At 37.9% G+C, this 22,778-nt stretch overlaps 1 protein-coding gene across 1 annotated transcript in view; it reads right to left on the bottom strand.

Moving 5' to 3' along the window:
- Nucleotides 1-214: 214 nt before the first annotated feature.
- Nucleotides 215-22,778, bottom strand: part of LOC145988140 (cyclic nucleotide-gated channel alpha-1-like) — a 103,369-nt gene continuing 80,805 nt past the window's right edge. The window contains exons 8-10 of the mRNA XM_083122971.1: nt 22,374-22,444; nt 10,419-10,569; nt 215-478 (exon numbers count right to left, since the gene is read on the bottom strand). Of these exons, the coding sequence (XP_082979097.1) occupies nt 215-478; nt 10,419-10,569; nt 22,374-22,444 (486 nt within the window). The remainder of the gene's footprint in view (nt 479-10,418; nt 10,570-22,373; nt 22,445-22,778) is intronic.

Below are 22,778 nucleotides of genomic sequence, written 5' to 3'. Positions count from 1 at the left end.
GACTGAATCATATGCTTTTTTGAAATCAATGAATAGCTGATGGACACTTTGATTATATTCCCACTTTTCCAGAAGTGTCTGTCTTATGTAAAAAAAATGATCTGTAGTTGATCTGTTACTTTTAAATCCACATTGATAATCACCTATAATTTCATTAGCATATGGGGTTAGTCTTGTTAAAAGATATAGACAGTTAATTAAAATTCTAAAAATATTACGTACCATCTTTTGTTCTTATAGCTGTGAAGATCTGGATAATTATGTCCAGATAAAATAAAACATCAACTACACTGAACAAAACATTTGCACTGGTGAAAAAATAGCCGGTGTAGCTAATAACATATGGATATGTCAAAGCTATTATGAGTGCAGAGAGAGTAACACAAATATTCCATGCTGACAATAATGTTGAATTCGGTTGAAGTATGAATGGAAATGAAGTGGTGAGACAAATTGCATCTGTTGTCAATGCAAGCTCCTGAAAGAGAAAGAGGTTTGTATGGATTAGCCTTGGTAATAGAGCAATCAACTACAATTACGCAACCTGCCCATACAGTACAAATCTCCATAGAATATCCATGGGATACACAATTTTCAGATCAGATTCATAGTTATCATATCATATAAGATGTTCATGAGATACCCAATCCTGGATATTCATTGGACACCCATGGGATATTTAGTCCTGGATATCAAGAAGATCTGTAACGCTGGCTATTATTGGGATCTCCAGTGCTGGATATCAATGGGATATGGGATATATCCACATGGTATATTTTGATATCTGTGGCAAGGTTCATTCATAATGTCTATCATTCACGTATATGTTAAGACTCTTGTGATGCGGTCTGAAATCGTAACTCACAAACATCACCCAAAGACACAGCATCCTGCATAGACCAATTGTCTGATCCAGCAAGTCATGCATGATTGCAAGATTAGGTAAAAGTCGTTTTGCTACAAGTCTTTGTCTCTCTAACTTCCCACACTGGTTTGCATTAAGGGATTGGTATTTACCTGTGATAGTGAAGAATAAGCTCAAATTTGGTGCACACACGACTTATCACAGATATGTGTGTGAATGTAAAACATTATTGGGATGTACAGATGTATGTTTATGTGCACATGTTCTTTGATATGCATAAAGATAAATCTAGTATAGCAATGCCCTTTTCGTATCCAAAATATGTGAAAAATGTCCAGATTAATCCAATTCCAATTCAGAATATATCATATCTTACCACAAACCACAATCAAATGACATCCAATGCCAATGCCAATGCTTTATTAACAGGTTTTTTGTAAGTATCGGGACCATTGTGCCCTTGACTTACTATCATGTTCTTACAAAATAGTGTATATACAACATTTTTCTTGCTATAACCCGGGTCGACTGTCGGCCGGGATTTGGACAATAGTTCATCTGTATTATTTCACTAATTTGAAATTGTTGAGTTCCTTGTTATAATTTTGCATTGACAAAGGAAGGAAATAATCACTATTATTTTTCAAACCATACATAGTTCGGTGCACTGATGAAAAGTTCTAATCACAAACTACATTTTGCACATCACTTTAAGACACAAAACATAAAATAACCACATAGAATAATAATAATGATAACAATATATAAGTAACAATAAGTAACAAACAACAAAATCACAATCTGTGCTTTTATAGCTGCACTATCAAGGAACACTAATCTGCTCCATTGAAAACAGTACTTTGAAGTACTCATAAACAGGGAGTATATGTAACATATAACATAATAATGCAATAGCATTTTTGAATTTAGATTTGTTCAAAATTTCGGGGCATGGAGTGGGTCATCCGGACCTGTGGTCGAGTTCCAATGCCCCGAACCGCTGGATTTGGATGCTGTTGGATCTGGCTCCAGAAGTTGTAACACATGGCATATATAGCAGATTGAACATAATCTAGTTCAAGGTCCTCATGGATTTGTAAGATACGAGTATCTCGGCTATGGCCAGTAATAAGTCGAGCAACATTATTCTGTATAATCTGCAATGTCCTTATGACTGAAGGTCGGAGATGACCCCAAGCTGGTGCTGCATACAGGAGTGTGGGACGTACCATCATCTTATACACATGCAAGCGAGTCGTCAGTCCCAAGGTAGGATTTCGGAAAACTGGGTACAATTGTCCAACTCGATTTTGTGCTTTTGCTGTCACAGTTGAGATGTGTTTATGGAAATTTAGTCTTCTGTCCAAAACCACTCCTAGATATGTGGTAAAAGGTTTGTCCGGTATAGAAGATCCCTGTCTATGTCGACGTGTAAATAAAACCGCAGCACTCTTCAGTGAATTATACTTCATGCACCAGCGAGTAGACCAATCTTCCAACTCTAATAGTTGTTGTCTCATCCTGCTATAGCATAGATCTTGTAAAGGGCTATTTGTAAAGATGGCAACATCATCTGCATAGGTAGCTAACATGCATCTATGAGTAGCAGGGATATCACTGATATATAAAGCAAACAGAAGTGGAGATAAAACAGCTCCCTGAGGGACACCAGCATGTATGATCTTAACAGTAGATCGAGCACTTAAAAATTGCACCTGAAATTGTCTCTTTTGTAAATACTGATCCAATAATTGCACCAAATAAATAGGAACTCCCAATTCCGATAGTTTCACAATTAATCCAGAATGCCAAATTCGATCAAAGGCTTTGTCGGAGTCAAGAAATACCCCTAGAGTATGTCGACTGAGATTAAAGTTTCCTGTAACATACTCCACTACTCGGACCAGTTGCGTAGTAGTACTGTGATGTTGACGAAATCCGAATTGATGATACGGTAGCAAGCCTTTTTCATCCACCACAGCTTGTAATCGTCTGAGTAGTATATGTTCAAAGATTTTGCTAACATGGCTCAGAAGACTTATAGGTCTATAATTCTGTGGTAGAAGAATGTTCTTTCCTGGTTTTGGCAAGAGGATAATATGGCATTGAAGGCTTTTGCTAGAAAAACTAGCAATTTTCTGGGGCCGTTCTTTAGTTGTAATGTAGTTATAGTATCAAAGCCAGGTGCCTTACCAGGTCGAAGAAGATTTATAACACCTTTCACCTCCTGAGGGGTTGTGAGAAGTGGATAAGCTGTGAGTGGTTCATGACGTAATTGTTCCAGTCGATGTTGATTCTTCTGGATATAATTGCCATTATGCGGTTGATCTGGTGTGTGGAATTGGTCCTCCAGATGTTTGGAGAACACTTCAGCCTTGTCCTCTGGTGTGTACACCATGCCATTTGGACCCTGGAGAGGGTAGGCAGCAGATTGTGGATTCTTTCGCAGATAATTTCTTAATAATTGCCAGAATCTACTATCCTGCATTGATATCCCAGAGAATTCGGTGTCCCAATCTGCCTGTCGCTGCCGAATGATATATCGGCGAAATCGATCGTGAAATTGATTATACAACTGTTTGTAGCGATAGTTATAAGTTTGTTGCCATTTCCGTCGGAAATATTTTTTACAGTTCAGGAGGATCATACCCTCACGGGATAGACAGCCATAGTTATTGTATAACTGAGGGGTTCTGATAGTGGAGTGAAGATAAGAAGTTTGTATACCTGCTGTAAGGTTTTGTAAAGCCGAATCAATTTCGGCTGGGGTTTTTAAAGCTAAATGCAAGTCAATGATAGGCACTAATTGTCGACTGTAAGCATCCCAGTCTGTTGTAACATGATATTTTGGAGGAGGAGGCTTCAATAAATTATGATGAACAATTTCAAAGAGTACTGGTTGATGGTCCGAGTCTAGATCATGAATAACATAGGGACCAGTCATAATATTTACACCTTGATATATCAAGATATCCAACACATCTGGAAGTCCACGTCCTCGTGGATAATGAGTGGGTTCTCTTGGGGCAAGAATGGGCAAGTTCAATTGTTGGACACTTTGGAGAAGAGAGACACCTCCACGGTTCACTACACGCGAATTCCATGCAGGGTTTTTACAATTTAGATCACCAGCTAAAATCGCTTTGCGGCCCAAGCGAAAAACAGTCTCTAGTTCTTGTATAGGAATAAGCTGTTCTGGAACGTTATATCCTGCTATCAAAATTAGTGGGTCGGTGGTAGTTAATAGTTCAATTATTGTGATTTCTAAAGCTTCTCAAGCTGGATTTGGAAGTTGACGTGCAAATAGCGAAGATTTCACAACTACAGCCGTACCTCATTTCCATCCCGGGAACCGATCGTTTCTATAAATGGTATAATTTGCAATTTTCCATTTATTACAGGGTTTCAAGTGCGTTTCATTCACCAGAGCTATATCAACATTATATTCACGTAAAAATTGTTTGAAAGTCAGGAATTGAGTACGAACTCCATCAGCATTCCACTGAACACACGTCAATGTTCTACTTATCGGAGTACCTTTACGGGCCATTTCCGAAAAGGTTATCCAAAACATCCATGGCAACACTGAACTTATCTACGATTGTCTTGGCATGACTAATTCGCTGTAGACCAGATTTAATTTTTTGAAGAAAACCCCTGAAATCGTAAATTTCTTTTATGCTAGTCCAAATGTCCTTAAATTCCTGGCCTCTTGTATTAGTTTTTGTATTTGCAGCAGTAACATAACTCCTAGTGTTTGGTAGTGCAGGGAAAGCTGTCTGGTCTTGTAAGGAAGGAGGTGATTGCTTAGGAGTGTCGGAAGAAGACTGTACACCATTTTTGCGGAGTTCTTGCGCACGTTGTACACGTTGGAAAATTGGACAACCGCGAAAGTTAGCAGGGTGGTCACCTTCACAGTTTACACATTTAGCAGGTGATGTACGGTCTTTTTTAGGACATTTCCGTGTATCATGTAATTGAGCACATTTGACACAGCGAGCTATGGCATTGCAGTTCTGTTGGGCATGTCCAAGTCTCTGACATTTAAAACACTGTATAAATTGCCGTGGGTGGTTCTCCTCTATCACCACACGGTGTTGTTCAAAATATGGTTCTTTATAGATTCCTTTCGCAAATTCAGTCTTTTTAATGGTCAGCAGAAAAAGAGCTAATGGCATGAGTTTATGGGTATTTTGATCCTTCTGTTTCAACTGAGATACCTTGAGCACATCATAACCTAGTTCTTGATAGAATCTGCCGATATCCATGATATTTGTATCCTTTGGAAGTTTTCGCAGTACAACTCGAAGTACCGGAACCCCTGTTTGAGTCCCGGTTGCATATTCGAGATTATGACTTTTCAGATGATCAATAGCAATATTATACTCCTCCATAGTGGCAAAGTGAATTTTTGATCCAGTAGAAGTATGGTATATTGTAGGATTAATTTTAAGTGCTTTGAAGTGTTGGGAGAGGGCATAGAAATTGTTAAGGTTGAACACATATATGGGTGGTGGTTTCATTCGACGGGTGTCTTGAATAGAATTTCGTGTGGTTGTATCATCCCCTTTGTCACCAGGAGCATCCTCAGTTTCGTGTTCCTGAAGAGCACTAAATTGATTATTCAGTGGGATGGATATTGGCTGATATATCGGTAATCTCCTTGCCGTCTTCTTGCTGAGCTGAAAGCCCTCAGCATCCACTCAGGAATCCTCACCAGATAAATCGCCACTATCACGTGGCCTCTTGTTGGAAACACTAGTTGTAGATTCGGTTTTCTGTAGTTTAGGGTGATGAGGAAAGCTGAAAACCACGTCGTCTGTATCGAGCAGTCCTGAGTGGAGGGGATTTAGGTGTTTCAAAGTCCTGTTTTTTCATTGTCGGAGCTTGAGGAAACGGGAAGCAAATTACGAAGACGCCTAAGTTGGTGAAAAACACCCCCCAATTGCGTTTTCGAACATATTATCGGTGCACACAACACCTGTCAAAGTGTACACCACGATTTGTATCTTCCTGTTGTGTCCGGAAGGAATGAAGCAAATGTGCAGTACGTTGTCTTTTATACAGCACGATTACCCCGCACTCGCGAACCGGTGATTTTTGCCGAATTACACGATTACACGAATATACTAATAATCAGTTCCCCAAAGTACAGTCCGATGTGAGATTTTAATTACGTCTTAGGCACTTCGATCACCAATGGCTGACATCCAAATGATGCCTCGTTCACATGAACCAAGTAGCATTGATATCCAAAATATGTCCAAAATGATCCACAGGATGTCCAAAACATATCCAAAAATGACCCACAGAATATCCATGAAACATTCTGGATATTCTTTGGATGTCCCCTGGATGGACTAAAGAATATCAGAGGGATATCCAATGGATGCCTTCTGAAGATATCCTGAACTTTGGTACAAATATCCAAGATACATCCACTAATGTGCCTTGGACATTTGTGCAATGTACAGGGTTGGACAAGAAAAACCAGCTCACTTCATCTTGTCAGACCTTCTCACTCTTTTGGTTTCAAACTATTATTTCTTCTATATTCGGCCATTCCACTACTCTCCCCATCTTCCCCCTCGCTCTGTAGCTGCATGTCTTCTTATTTTTGAAGCACATTCATTTAGGAGAAACTTTAGTTTGAGACTGAGTAAGATGAAGGGGTCAGTTTATTGTGCCCAACCCTGTACGTTACACAAATGGTGACATGTTTTGAGCTCTGCCATATTATGTTCTGCATTGAATTTACTTTCTAATGATACTCTATGTACCCACCTGAAAATGAAGTAAAAGTTTGGTCCACCCTACATCGGGAACACTGGCAGTCAATACGGTGTTGACCTGCCCTTAGCCTTGATGACAGCCTTCACTCTCATAGGCATACTTTCAATCAGGTGGCGGAAGGTATCCTGGGGAATGGCAGCACATTTCTTGCAGAGCGCCGGAATGAGAAAAGGTATCGATGTGGGTCGGTGTGGTCTAGCACAATGTTGACATTCCAAAACATCCCAGAGATGTTCTATGGGATTCAAATAAGGACTCTGCGCAGGCCAGTTCATTAGTGGGATGTTGTTGTCATCAAACCACTCCCCCACAAGCCCTGCAGTATGGACAAGTGCTCGGTCATGTTAAAAGACACAATGGTCATCTCCCGAACTGGTCTTCGATGGTAGGCAGCATGAAAGCAGTTAAAATGTCAATGTAAGCTTGTGGCGTGACATTGCCACGTAAAGCAAGAAGGGTATAAGCCCCTCCTGGAGAAACATGACCGCACTGTAACTCCGCAACCCCCGAATTTCACTGTCGGCCCTATACAGGCTGGAAGATGTCGTTCACAAGGCATTCGCCACACCTGCACCCTACCATCAGATCGCCACATTGTGTACCATGATTTTTCACTCCACACAATGGTTTTCCACTGTTCTATGGTCCAGTTTTGATGCTCCTTGCACCACACGAGGTGATATTTGGCATTTGCCAGTGTGATGTTCTGCTCGGCCATGAAAACCAAGTTTCCGCACCTTGTGCCAAACAGTTATGGTGCACTGGTCAACAAATTTTTAATTTGTTTTTGCGAGATGGATGAAAATTCACTTTTCTGCATCAATTCATAATGCTGAACACGAAACTGACAATGAAAATGCCACTCGACTTCCGGTTTAAGAATTATACAAGGTATTGTCGAAAAGTCGGGTTTCCCAATGTTGAAACGTAGTGGAATGACGTATGCTTCGTGTGCATGTGACTTTTACACTTTTACTGTATTATACGAATGGTACAAAAGATGGGTACATTTCCATTTGCCTTTTCCAAGTAAATGCATGAATGAAAGTTTTTACATTAATCACAAAATAAATATTTTCTACTATACTACTGTATGGTTTGTTCTTTACTTACGTGGGATTAAATCTGCTTCCTCTTTGCTTCCATCTTGTAGTGAAATTCAGCAAGCATTCCTGTACTCCATATCCCTTGGTATATTTTCTCGATTACAGATATTTGTTGGGGAAATGCTCACCGTGTTCATCACTTACCTCCCCACAACTTTTCGCGAAGAAATTGAGATGAGAGTGTAGAAAATGCAATTTAAGGGATATACTGCAACCCATTTTTTGATACGATGAAACCAAATTATTTACACGTTTTTCATAGTCTTCAGCACGTTTGTTTCCCAAGAAATTGTTTGAGGCTTCTCTGAAAGAACTCCATGCACCTTTCTCAACATCACTTAGCAGGTGTTCGAGGATCTCGTCCTGGTGAAGTTGACGAATTTGAGGGCCCACAAAAATTCCTTCCTTGATCTTCTGTTTACTGATTTTTGTAGATTTCTTTAGAAAATTTGAATTCTAAAGAGTTTTGATCCAACTTTTTGACAAAGTTTTTGATCAGTCCAAGCTTTATATGAAGTGCAGGAAGTATAATATTTTCAGATTCAACGAGAGGTTCATTTTGTACATTCATATTTCCAGTTTCCATACTTTGACGTAATGGCCAATCCTTTTTAATGAAATGAGAAGCTCTCTCTGCTATTCCATTCGCAGAGGAAACAGCAATATTTGGTATAGACTTGTTGGAGTCCAGTTAAAATAGCAATGGCTTTCAAATCTGCACATATTTTCCATTTGTAGTTGTTGTATTTAATTGATTGAAGGAGGAATTTTAGGCTATCATACGATTCTTTCTTTTGCACAGAATAACCAATAGGGATTGATGGCAATTGATTGCTATTATGAAGCAGTACAGCTTTTAGACTTAATATCGAAGCATCTATGAACAACCGCCACTCTTCACAGATGAGCTTAATTCCCATTGCCCCCAATAAACCATTAATATCACTGAAGTATATCAGATCTCCTTCGATAGAAAAGTATTATTCCAACTTTTTCTGACGGTCGCGATAAAATGACACCTTCACATTACTAGCCAGAAAATTCCATTGTTGAAGTCTGGAGGCTAATAGCTCTGCCTTTGCTTTTGAAAGTTCAAGATCTCTCAATCATTCATTTCACTCTGGCTAACCTTGCGCTGTTCTGTAAGTTTAACATCACCTGCAAAATCCGGATCTGTAGATGTGGAAGGTTATGGATAGTACGGTTCGTCTTGTGAGTCTACGGAATAGGATTCAGGGGGTGTTGGAACAGGTAGTTCATTACTATGCGCCACAGGACGAGTAGCAGAACGAATATTTGGAAATACAATTGTCTTCTTTTTAGTATTGGACATACGTTGTATTGGCGGGACCATACAAAGAAAGAAAAAAAAACAACAACAATCGTCTGTATGATTACTGGGCTCCAACCAAATCATGGGAATAGCAAATGGCATCGATGGTCTTCTGTGATTCAACCAGTCCAGCACATTCATGTAGCAGGTCTTACAACAGAAATGTGGAACCCAAGTCTTATCATCATCTCCAAATTTGCAGTATTTACAGAATACAGATTGTAGGCTGTTCTTACAGCAGGGGTAATATTTCTCCGCTGTCCAGAAAACACAATTTGACCCCAAACATAACAGAAATTGTTAACATTGTTAATGCATTTGCGTGCCACTTTTTACCAAATCACTCAGCAACTTAATTATATGCCAACCTTACCATAAAAGGACCACGTAATATACAAAAATGATCTTCGATAAATGTACACACTCAACCTAGTTTTATAAAGCCACAATCACGTCTGCACAAATGAACACCTCACAAAACAATGAATAAAGAGGTTTTGTGGCTGGTATTGAACAGTTCCCCCTTTCATTACAACAAATAAACAAAGATAAGATAAAAAAAGAAAAACTCAACATGTACTTCTTACATCTATGCAATACCATATATATAGGGAACTACCCCAAATCAACAATGCCCTGTAACTCAATTATAATTAGTCAATTGAGATTTTTAACGACAGTTTCATATTATGGGGACCAATATTGACTAGAAATTGTATATATCACTCATGTCGCATTTTGGCTGTTGACCAGTGTGGTGTTTGGAGTAGATGCTGGTGCAGTCGGATTCCTGTATTATGGTGGCGATGGATGATTGACAATTATGCTGTATGACCCTCTTAAACACTTGATGGTTGACTGGAGGTCAACATGGGAGGTCGGCCTGCACACTTTTGGGTTTTACACGTCCCTTCACGTTTCCACTTCACTATAACATCGGAAACAGTGGACCTATGTATGTTTAGGAGGGTGGAAATCTCGCTCACAGACTTCTTACACAAGTGGCACCCAACCACCTGACCACGTTGAAAGTCCGTGAGTTCCTCAGACAGTCCAATACTGCTGTCTCGCACTGTCTGAAGACTATTGAGATCACTCACCATGTGTTCCACACAGTAGATGGCAAAACTGTGTCGCCCTCTATGATAAACACATGTTTCGTGATGTGTCTGGATACATTTAATCACATAGAATATGTAATATTATGGCACTATTTTGTAAAAAAGTTTGATGTTGTGAGCCATCAAACCTTAGAAACATTCTTAAAGATTTCCACAATTTTGGCCACTGAATAAAGGATATTAAATTATTACACACATACCTCACTTATAACATACAAATCAAGATTTTGTGATGTGTAGTGAAGCTTTGGTGCCTTTCTTGTATCAATTTCTGGAACTTGTTCTCCACTAGAAACATATTTTTTCAATGACTTCTTTATCCATTTTACTGGCTTGTAAAGTTCACCACTGCTGCAAAATTGTAAAATTTATGAATGTTATTTTGATGTAAAACGAAATTTACATTTGTTTCCTTATTTAATTGTATTAAACTAATATAAAAGGGTTATTCCATGTCAAATCTACCGATAAAAAAATATTTTTGAACATTTAGGATTCAGATCTTTTAGATTTTTTGTTTATACGTTGTACCTATCAAGAGGATAAAAACGGTCAAATTTACGATTTTTTAGGCTCTTAGTTTTTAAGTTATAGACTTTCAAAAAAGTGAAAATCCTAAAATTTGACGACATTTTGAAATCTATAAACAGCTGTAGATCAAAATCTATTTGACCTAGAGAGCTCAAATTTGTGGAATTCTCTTCTGCTTTTAATGAGCTTTAATTTGAAATGTAACATAACTGTGGAATTTGAATTTTGTATTTTTTTAAAAAAAATATATGTTTTGAAGACATCAATTGACTATTTGTGTGCAAAATTGGGACGGCAATGGGTTCCTATGGAAATTAAAATTTTTCTAATGTAATGTGTGCGAAATTTACTAAATTTCTTGACTTCCATGTTAAAACCATAACTTGTTGAGTGGTTGATGTTGAAGTCTTCATATTAGTCTATTTTATAATTTTTGGACTACAAATAATATGAAAATTTGTATTATTTATCACTTTTAATAACATGTTTTATACAAAATTCTCATTAATATATAAATGTATGATATTAAAACTTGAGGAGTTTTCAGACCGAAGTGACATGCAACAAACAACACATTTTGCTTGTCCTTTGCATGTTGCTCGGAATGGGTCTTTTTTCAATAAAGTGCATCAGGTCGCTTCAGTCTGTTGGTCATGCAAGCATGGCGAATGCTTGCTTATAGACGAAAGGGACTCGTGTTGCTTGTTGTTTGTCACTTCAGTGTGAATCCTTGCTGTCGCTTGTCACCTGTCACTTGTTGTTTTGGTCTTGTCTCTTACAGGTATTTGAAGAATATAAAGCATTTAAATCATGCCTCTTAACACAACATAATGATTGATGAGAGATAAGATATGTGAAGTATTCAAGTCAGTTTTACGAGTCATAACAGAAAAGGAACAAGTCTCAAGAGGAATAACTAGCTGTATTGCTTGATTGTTTACAGTGATATGTGGTGACCTTGGAACTTGGGTGGCAACTGATAGTTTGTAATCTTTAATGCATCGTCCATTCTCCTCCTTGTTTTCTGCATACTTGCAAACACACACAAATGAATAGATTGTATTGTTTCAATAAAATTTGTGACGTCAATGTTGCAATTTGTTACAACGTTTGCGGCGGCCGGTGGGTAAATGGTGGGGAGGCAGAAATAGAAATTGTCTGTTTTCCTTTGGTGGCAGTCTCTACCTGAATCCTGTAAAGGCTAACGTGAAACGTGAAAAAGATTTGTTGCTTATGAAATGTGCCTTCGACAAGACAATAAATACTGCGATTAGAAATGTGAGAGCATGATCTATCACTGCTAGACTCTGTATACCTAAGTGAACATCACCAATTGTTTAATGCAATCTTCAGTCAGTTGTCTTTTGTGAAATGCTCAGTGAAGTAGCTGTGTTTTATACTCTCAAAGTGATACTTTTAATGTGAATAAGAGTATTATTTATATTAATTGAAATTAATTAAACTAATGTGTGGTCTGTGGTTGATAAGAATGGTTGTTTAGTTTATTATGAATATTAAGTATTTATACTTTTTCGATATTAAGACCTTGTATTTGTATCTTATACTAAAATGGAAACACAAATATAAATCTTTCAATTCGATTACCAGAAATTAAAAGTGATAAACATTCAGTGACGTGCACTGAGGAGTAGCTAGTCTAGCAGAGATAGATCAATAAATCTCACATCTCGAATGATATTCAAATCACAATATTTATTGTCTTGTTAAAGCCACCACATCTCATATGCAACACCTTTTTTTCCACGCTCTTCTCGTCCATTGGTGTTCTCCGCGGGCAAAGCTGGCTGGATACCCTAGCTCGCTCTTCTTCCGCCTGACCAGTTTCTAGGTAGAAATGGCCGCCCGAAAAAAAGGAAGGTTTCTACCTCTACCTCCCTTGTCCCCTCTCCCCGCTGCAATGGTTGAAAGCCCGTGCTTTCAGGTCGCCCAGTCTATCTGCTATAGGACAGATAGGGGATTGGTTTCTCATAGATTTTTTTGTAAAACCTCTAAAGAACTCAGGGTAAATTTTTCTGCAGTTCTGTGTATTTACACAACATTTTACACGTACAATATGTATGTATAATATGGGATGTAGTTTTATTATTTATGAAATGGGAACGTGTTATGTGCAGACAATAATGTTATGCTTTCTTTCTTCTTTTTCAAGTATGGAATATATAATGATTAAAATACAAATATGAGCTCAGGCTCTCTCTCACTCTCGTTTTAGTAGTGTTTTATTTAAATATAGCTACTACTCTTGGCCTCTAACAGTCATAAATAGCTACAAATGTATTTATTTGGGCAAGAGAACGCGCGTTCATATTGTTGTTGGATTGGTTTATTTTACTTCGCTTTTCTGCCACATTTGGTTATCACAAAAATGAGGATGAGTGATGATATGATTAAATTGATGAAGGGACCTCATATGAACAATCCAGGCCAGGATTAGAACCCGTGATGAGTGCGCATTCTTGTCCTATGTGTTGTACTCTGCAGTGAATAATGAAATAATTTGGAATGAAAAATGTATCTCAGAACTCAAAAAGCCAAACGAATATTATTGAAGAAACTACAAAAAAGTGTATTTTGTTTCCTGTTTTGTTTCTATGCATAAAGTGGACTTAAAACACCAAATCAACCAACTGTGCGGGAGTGGTTATCACAGCATGCTACGACACCAGGAGTTCCGGGTTCGAACCCCTACCTGGGCGTGGGTGTTCTTTGTGTTTGTACCTTCATTAATTTTATCGTATCATCTTCGCAATTGACCAAATGTGACAAAAAAGCAACACTAAGTAAAAAACATGAAATGAAATCATTGATTGATTGCTCGATTTGGTTTATTTTACTTCGTTTTTCCACCACTTTTGGCTAATCATGAAGATGATACGATAAAATTGATGAAGGGACACACACAAAGAATACCCATGGCCAAGCTGAGATTCTAACCCAGGATCTCTGGCTTAGTAGTAAAATCAAATAGTTTTTTATTTTCGAATTTGGGTGGGGTTTACGTGTACTTTTTTTTAGTACTCATTCATCATTTTGTAATCTTTTCCTATTATTGACATTCTTTTTTTTTAGGAATACTGGGCCCTAAAGGGGGGAGGGGTGTGACCCACACCAACCCCCCACCCCTTGAGCATGCCACTGACTGCTACCCCAAGTGTCGACGTCACCGCACATCACTGTAAACATTACAAATTTTCATATTAGGCTATTTGTAGTACAAAAATTATAAAATAGACGCAGGCTTCAACATCAACCACTCAACTTAAAGAGTTAAAAAGTTAAAATGCTTCTTTTAGATTGATTTTTTAACGTTTGTGTTTTTAAATAGTAGTGTGGGAATGGCAGTTTTAACAGGTTTTGATTGTGAGGAAACATTATGTGATAGAGAGGAAAGGATGCCATTTTCGAAATCAGTGTGGTCGAATTAGTAAATATCACCTACAATTTTCCAAACCCTAGACATGAAGTTAAAAAATGCAGGCCTGTGTTATTATTTGGTTGGGAAGACATATTGTCGAAGGGAAAGAGCTGTCAATCTTTTTCATATGATTAGGGGGGGAGGGTGAGGGATATTGAGTGGCATATTAGGTTGTGTGGCTTTCCTTTTTTATTTCCATGTATGAATGAAGAAAACTCTGAAAGGGAAGTGATCAAGTGATGTGGACGAAGTGAATGAAAATATATTGATGGCTTTGAAAAGTATTTGATCCCAAGCAATCCAGAACTTTTTCCAGTGGTGGAAAAACTGTTGGGACAAGTGCATTGATTCACATAGAGAACAATTTGAAGGGGATTAGTGTAAAGTTCAACACAAATATCTAAGAAAAATAATTTCGGTTATTTTTGGGTATCTTTTTATACACAAATTTACAAAAAAATCAGAGAAATTATATACACAAAACAGGGACGGCGACAGGGGTGGGCACGGGTGGGCAAGCACCCACCCAAAAAATCCTGTGCCCACCTGATTGCCCACCCAATCAAATTCACTAAGTACATACACTTGAGGATATGTGAATGTTTCAATAAATAAGTGTATTCTGGTGTTCATTACATGTTTATTTTACTCATGAATATTATCTATCCTAGAAATGTTCACATATCATCATCCTATAAAAAGCTGTCTTAACTTTGTCATTAGAAAGACAAATTACTAGAGAACTTGAAACAAAATAAACTGTCATCAATTGAATACTTCTATGATTAGAAGCAGCTAGTAGGCTTAGGAGGTGCAAAATTATGCAGGGTATGGTCAAGATGAGATCAGGATTTAGGGTGACCTTGAGAGCTGCAGCTCTGGGCCTTCTCTGGGGGAAACTGCTTTGAAAAGTACTGCATAAAGAAAAAAGGAGGCACTTCGGATGTGATGAAAAAATGTAGAAATACGTAGCTAGAACTAACCACCTCATGGAGCTTAGCGAAAACTTATAACTGAAACTGTAGAGATTGGAGAGGGGTCTTGGTGTTGTAAGCTCTGGGCCTTCACATATATAAATCCCGCCTGCATATGATTAGAATAATCTCTAAATAAACAAATAAAAACCTCAGCATTGCTTCCTCCAGCAACACAATAAATTATTTCGACTTTTTAATTAGGTCTACATTGAAATTCCAGAAGTGTCTCTTTCTTTATTTCATTACAATTTTTACATACATGTCATTTTCAAATACCTACATGGTATACAAACAACAACTTTGTATTCGTTCTACTAATAAATACTAATAAGAAGTAATCACTACAATAACGAGGTGTATAAATTTTGATGTAACAGTTATGTGGGTTTGGATAAAGCTACAGAATTATTGAATTGATAATAGCCTATCAGTTACGTAATGATGCGATTATTCTTGTGATTAACTTAGTAGAATTAAGAGAAGAAGGGGTTGGAAGGAAAGCTTTGTTTTGAGGGTGTCAGAGAACTAATCAATCACGATAAGAATGGTTTAAACTTTAGAAGCATTAGAGATTCAGCCGAAAAGGTGTCACGAAGTATCCATTAGAAAATTTTGTTTGTTTGTTTTTGAATCCACTTTTATACTCAGATAGGCTAATCGGGACTAAACCTACAGTTTAAAGTGGAGTCTGAACCAGTGTAGTGTGCATTGTGCTTCCACCAGGGGAGGGGGTAGTAGAAGCCAGACCCTCTTCATTATAAGGCGACAACATTATGCCACTCGAGAAAAAATACATAGAAAGAACTCGCAGGAAACTTGTCATTTTATGACCACAGAAGATGCATTCATTTAAGAGGGTGTATTGCCAGAGACAAATATTTTAGACTTTCGGAAAACAATGTTTTTGTTCACGGAGTTAGCTGCCTTGATCCAAGAAAGAAATAATATGAAATTGAAACTACCACCTCAACTTTCGAGGGGTATGAACTAATGAAACTCCACTTTTGAAAGAGTAAGTTATTGCTGATTTGACTGATTTGTTTATGTGAAGTCACTTTTCTGCTAATTTGGCTAGTAGCGACGATAAGGTTCAATGGTGATTAGGTGAAAGTGACGAAGGACAAAAACAAATACACGGAGACACTGAAAATACAACCCATCATTCATCTGCAAGATTAAAGTTTCCAGGGTATGCTGGGCAGGATAGAGGTTGACATTTGAGTGCTTTCGAAAAGGTCGCGCCATACAACCCAAATCATCTGTGAAAAATATATGAATTGCCAGGTATGGTGATCAATTTCGACGAATTCCTTGTGTCCAAAATCACATTCTAGAAAATGTAAACTATTTGTTACCTCAGTGCATGTGTTCATCTAACCATACGTGTATTACTTCTCCCGCATGAGTAATGAAGACTAACTTCAGAAAACGAATAGCAACTTAGCAAATAATTTCTTCAATTCTTAATACATTTTTCAATGTTACTTGATTATTACTTTTGGGCGATGTCTTGTCAAAATAGCCTTTCATAAGCCTTGGGATACTTTATGCAGAATGAAGAAAGAATTGTGTGTGTGTGTGTGTGTGTACATTCCCGATAAGACATTAATTTTAATCCAAATAACCAGTGGCGGCGATTAGGAGGAACAAGGGGGGAAAGTTCCCTCCGCCACATTTTGCCACTTGTTGCATCCGCACTATGACCTCTTATTGCTAAGACTTTTCTACCAAAAAAGTAGACTGTCCTTGCCCTAAGTTTTAGCACTCGATCGCCGTTACTGCAAACATACATTCAGATACATTTGTCAGTTGCAATAACATTGTAAGCCAAGAAAAGTGATCATTAACCCACAAACCCACAAGTTTCAGTCAAAAACTCATATGATGAAAATAAAATGATCAGGAACATGCATTAGGAGAAAGTAATTTAATTCTTCACCATTGTCTACCATCACACTTTCTATCACTGTCGCCGGATAGCTATATAAAATTGAGTATGTGTCTTATATGTTTTTCACTTGAAGGACAAAATGTGATGCAACCAATTTACATTTATTTCACTACATTGACATGAATGAAATAATGCGATTAGAACGTATGGCTACGCACACACAAACACTTCCTTGAAATAATTGTGTCCATCGGAGACAAAGAAGTGGAACAAGATTGCGAGAATAGATTAGAAAAGAAAGAGGAAAGACACCAAACACACACACATATGTGTATGTGTGCCAGTTAAGAGAAACATTTGAAGAATGGAACGAGAGGAAGTGAAAGGGAGAAAGAGGTAACAAGCTGAGAAAGATATAAGAAGGCATTAAAGAGTAAAAAAGAAAAGATGAAAAGTAAAGGGAAAAGAAGTGTAGGGAAATCGGGAATGTAAGAGGGGAGGGGATACATATACATATGTGTCATACATATATGGCCTTACATTTATACCTGCCCACCCTAATCTATCAATATACAGCTTCTGCCCACCCGGTGAAAAATTTCTGGTGCCGCCCCTGACACAAAAGGACAATGTTGGACTATTTCTTGGTCTAACCAATGCATTTAATGTGTTCACACATGAAATATCATTACAAAAATTGGACCAATATGGGATCAGAGAAGTAGCCAAAGAATGATTTAAAACATATCTAGCATAGAGGAATCAAGCAGTAGAACTAACTTATACTGATGAGGTTAAATAACAGAGATAAATTACTGCTCAGAGAAACAATATATTAAATATGGCATATCACAAGGAAACATGCTTGGAACTGTACTCTTCCTAATGTACACTTCTCCAAAAGTTACCTGACTGCCCTGAAATATTTCTCTACTAGACAAAAACACAGTGGTATAAGATTTACATTCTTGCTTATCATGTGAAGTCAGAAAATACATTCATCCAACATATTAATATGGAACAAAATATAAAACTTAAATATGAGGAATAATGTTACAGAATATTTGCGATTCTGCATGCTGAAAATGGAATCAGAGAAACTTTGGTGAGCTTGGAAACACTGCACTTTATAGTGGTCCACATGGAGGACATTGCTGTTAAGTCTGAACACAAAGATGTATATACAAATATACATTCTTTGTCCTAAAATGTGCATACCTAAGCTAGAGCGCATTTCCCTTCATTATTTGCATATTTAAGTGAACAATGAGGAGGGGAAATGTAAAATATGAGGAGTTAACATGAAGTACTTACCAGATAATGTGATATCCACATATTTCATGGCATAGCTGCATCACAGCTGTGAGGAGAAAATATGTTATCATGTTTCCTTTTAATAGATCTGAGTCGATACCACTTTGAACCGATACCGATGCCGATACTCTCACCGAATCCCACCATTACCGATACTTGTACAGTGCGTTCAATTTAAACGTGGTACGTAAGGTATATTTGAATCTTGTTTTTGTTGTTGTCATTCGTTATGTTCCGTCCGTTCCGTTATGCCCATTGTTACAGGAAAAGTTTATTGTAGCGAAGAGAGGGAAGGGGAGGGAAAGGGAGGTGACGAGGAAAGGGGGAGGGGACAGACGCATTATCAGTTGCAGGTGTTCCACTGTACTGCTGGGTTGTGTTTGTTCTTCGTTGAGTTGAGTGAGTGAGAAATTGCCCTCTACGATGCCATTTAGTGTTCAGGAACGTGCCTTTATTGTTGAGCAATATTTCAGAACAAATTCATTCAAAAAAATCTGCAGTAAATTCACAGAAATGTTTGGAAAGAGTGCTCCGACTGTAAGTTCAATTCAGAAAATGGTTAATAAATTCCGTGAGACAGGGTCTGTATGTGATGTGAAACACCGACGTAGGAGTACTGTACTAACACAAGAGGCAGTGACTAATGTCAATGAAATAATGACAAGATCTCCCCACAAACCTTTACGACTCCTAAGCCAGGAGACGCAAATGCCCATAGGATCGGCACATACAGCAGTGAGGAAAATGTTGAAATTATATCCATATCAAATTCAAGTTTTTCAAGAATTAAAACAAATTGACTACCCTAATTGTGTGCACTACTGTCAATGGTTGAAGGACTTCATTGGGGATGACATCACTGTGTAGGACTATGTGTTCTTTTCCGATGAAGCATGGTTTCACCTGAATGGTTATGTGTCTTCGCAAAATTATCGAACATGGAGCTCTGAAAGTCCCCATCTTTTCGTGGAGTCCCCCCTCCACCCTCAGAAAGTTGGTGTCTGGTGTGCCATATCCAGGCGGCGAGTGGTAGGGCCCATTTTTTTTTAAAACACAGTAGATAGTGTTACTTACCAAAACATTATAATGCAGTTTGTTGCAATGTTGGAACCAGAGGAACGTCGCTGCTGGTTTCTGCAGGATGGCGTAACTCCGCATACTTCCAATGAGACTATGGCTATGTTAAGAGATTTCTTTGGACATAGGATTATTTCAAAGGGACTGTGGCCCGCCAGATCACCAGATCTCTCAAGTCCGGACTACTTTCTTGTGGGGGGTTTTGAAGCAAAAGTATACAAGCAGAATCCACGCACCTTAGAAGAGCTGAGGCACCACATCACTGAGGAAATTAGGTGTATAATTGTAGATGTCCTCCATAATTTTGCAAGAAATATGGAAAAACGTGTTAACATGTGTTTTCATGAACAAGGTCATCAGGGCCTCCCCCATGGTGGAGTGGTAGTGTCTTTGCCTTGTAATCAAGGGGTCCCGGGTGGAGGCACAAGTGGTTCGGATCCCACTTTAAACTGTAGGTCCAGTCCCGATTAGCCTTACTGTGCATAAAGTGGACTTAAAACAACAACTCAACTCAACTCAACAACAAGGTCATCATTTTCAACATTTACTTTAAGAATATTACTTGTATATTTTGTATATTGTATATTTGTGCTCCATACTGCTTTTAAATTGAATGTACTGTATAATTCCAATTTAAAATAACAAAGGTTAATTCTTAATAATTATATGCATATATTTAAATACATGTGTATAATTATTATTACATTAATGGGTATACATTTCTGACAAGTGGTGATGAATAAATTAACCCACCAAACGATGCTCTGTTGACATATTTCATGTTGTTATTCTTCCTGTTAGCTAAACTGTGACTGAAAATTAGGGGACGATGAATAAATCTCTCCTTTCGAAGATGTTATTATTGTACCCCAAATGAGATCATGCCTCTTCAACCTCCGCTAAAACTAAGGGGGACTCCTCCCTGATGGTGGTGGTAGCATCGTTGCCTTGTAATCAAGGGGTCCTGGCTTCAATACCCAGTGGAGGCACATAGTGGTTCGGATCCCACTTTAAACTGTAGGTCCAGTCCCCATTAGCCTTACTTTGCACAAAGTGGACTTAAAACTCCAACTCAATCAATCAATCTATCTAAAACTAAAAGATCAGTATTCCCAAACGAACATTAAATCATCCATGAACACAATAAAATTGGCAATTTACCAGCCCCCGAAACAACATCTAAAACTAACAGAAAATCTCTAATGTAATGTAAATGCAAATCTGTAATACTTTGTTTATTCTTTTTCGTCGTTTAACAAAGAACACAAAAATTAGCAAACAAAACATATGAAGAGTATGAAAACTTGCCAGTCTCTTGCTCATATATCAGGCGATTGATTTCAGTACAGTGATTTTCCGACGTGACTTTTCTTTCGATACATACGTACTTTCTGCAAATGATTTCTCAAAAAAAAATAATGCATAGTTACGTATATAGCCCTTGATGTGGAAGGAAATCCTAACTCATTACAATGCTTTACAGAAAGTAACTGCCATACTGTCGCTCTAAGAAAATTATTCTCTTGCTGTGTTCCGTGTGCCGAAACATGCCTGCTGTACTAAATTATTCTACTCTAGCTGATCAGACAAAAGTAAGCTAGAAAGGATAAGGAAGATTAGCCCAGGTATTTGAATTTCCATGAATATGCTATGTACTATGTCTGAGACATGTCCACCATGGGGGATGATTTTTTTGACTGCGGGAGGTCTCTAAAGAGAGAGATATCCACAAGCACCAAAGAGGACAGGATTTGTCAATGAATCCTTAGCCACAAATTGCTGTTTCTGCACAGCACAGGTGCCTCTTTATTTAACAGGGCCTCATTGGGTTTATTGTTACACAAGACCTCACCTGGATGTACAAAGGCTGGTGGACTTCAAAGCAAAATGAATCAGAAGCAACGTTAACCTTTGGGGTTAAGTTCATGTTACACTTGATTTGCAGAGACTTGATTGTGATTCTTATCTGCGTATCGATCTTTGTGTCACATACTACTTGCTGTTTGTGGAAACTTGAGTCGATGTTCATTTCACAAATACAAATATATTTTTCCATTTTTCTTTTCAAGACCAAATGTAAGAAGACATATGTTAGTTACTAAATTATTTCTGCGAGACTGGTTTGTAAATGTTCGAATAATTTCAGTGGCCTCTGCCACCATCCACTTGGGAACTTGATGCTTCACTGTTGGGTTGACTTTCGGTTCCTGTTGTTTCCTCGCTTACCACTAGGAGCGCTGATGTAGCCAGTTCATCTGCTGCATGTGATAGGTTTAAGTTGCTGCAATAACAAGATGTGTCTGACCACTGTCGATATTCAGATCGTGTGGAAATTGCAAAATTGCGTGAATTTCTTAAATTTTGGTGTCAATCAGTGTGTGCGCTATATGCCTGACTGAAACTTATCCTGTGTCAGTTGTTTGCCTCCTGCTATTGCAACAACTTAAACCTATCACACACAGCAGACGAACTGGCTACACGAGACCTCGTAGCGGTAAGAGAGGAAACAACAGAAACTGGAAGTCAACCCAACAGTGAAGCAACGAGTTCCCAAGTGGATGGTGGCAGAGGCTACTGAAATTAATCAAACATTTACAAGTAAGTTTCGCAGGAATAATTTAGTAACTCACTTACGTCTTCTTATTATCAACCGTGTTTATTATTCTCCCTAACATGAAACCAAAGGTAAATTGGTAAAGGTAAACGAACCTTTGAAAAAAAAAAAATGTCTTGGTTGCGCTTGGGTATCGGATATATCGGTGGAAAAATTTTAACCAATACTTATCGGCTCAGCCCTACTGTTTAACACTGACGGTGTGACTATGCTGCAAAATATGTGAATTTTGTTTTTGTGTGAAAAATGTTTGCTCTTTATTTACTTGATTGCTATGCAAGACATGTAAACAAACTGATGAATTAATCCACTTACAATATACTTCCACCTCGAGATTCATATCTGATTGCAAGATGTTTCATCCCTCTGGCTTTTCTGAATAATTTCTGAAAATTTGAAGAAAATAAGTTAAGAATTTCGATATTCGTTTCCACACAATTTATGCAAACTAAACTTAAATATCACTTTCATAAAAGTAACCTGATATCAGGCTCTGTCAAAATATTTTTTTGTCAATCTTCAGTTGATACTGTCTAAAAAATGTGCAACAGTCATCAACATCATTATCCTTCAAAATGTAGGAGACATACAGTGTGGCCACTCTAGGATCTTGATGAAATTCAAGTATAATTCCCGGTTTTCAAGGCAAACTTTAAAAAATTCAAGGATATACAAGCAGATGTTTTCTCTATTTCAACCTTATGTATTGAAATCAATTAT

The sequence above is a fragment of the Lepisma saccharinum genome, chromosome 5 (assembly GCF_977018435.1).
Source record: "Lepisma saccharinum chromosome 5, izLepSacc3.1, whole genome shotgun sequence".
Taxonomy (NCBI): Eukaryota; Metazoa; Arthropoda; class Insecta; order Zygentoma; family Lepismatidae; genus Lepisma; species Lepisma saccharinum.
This window is presented reverse-complemented; position numbering and strand designations above follow the sequence as displayed.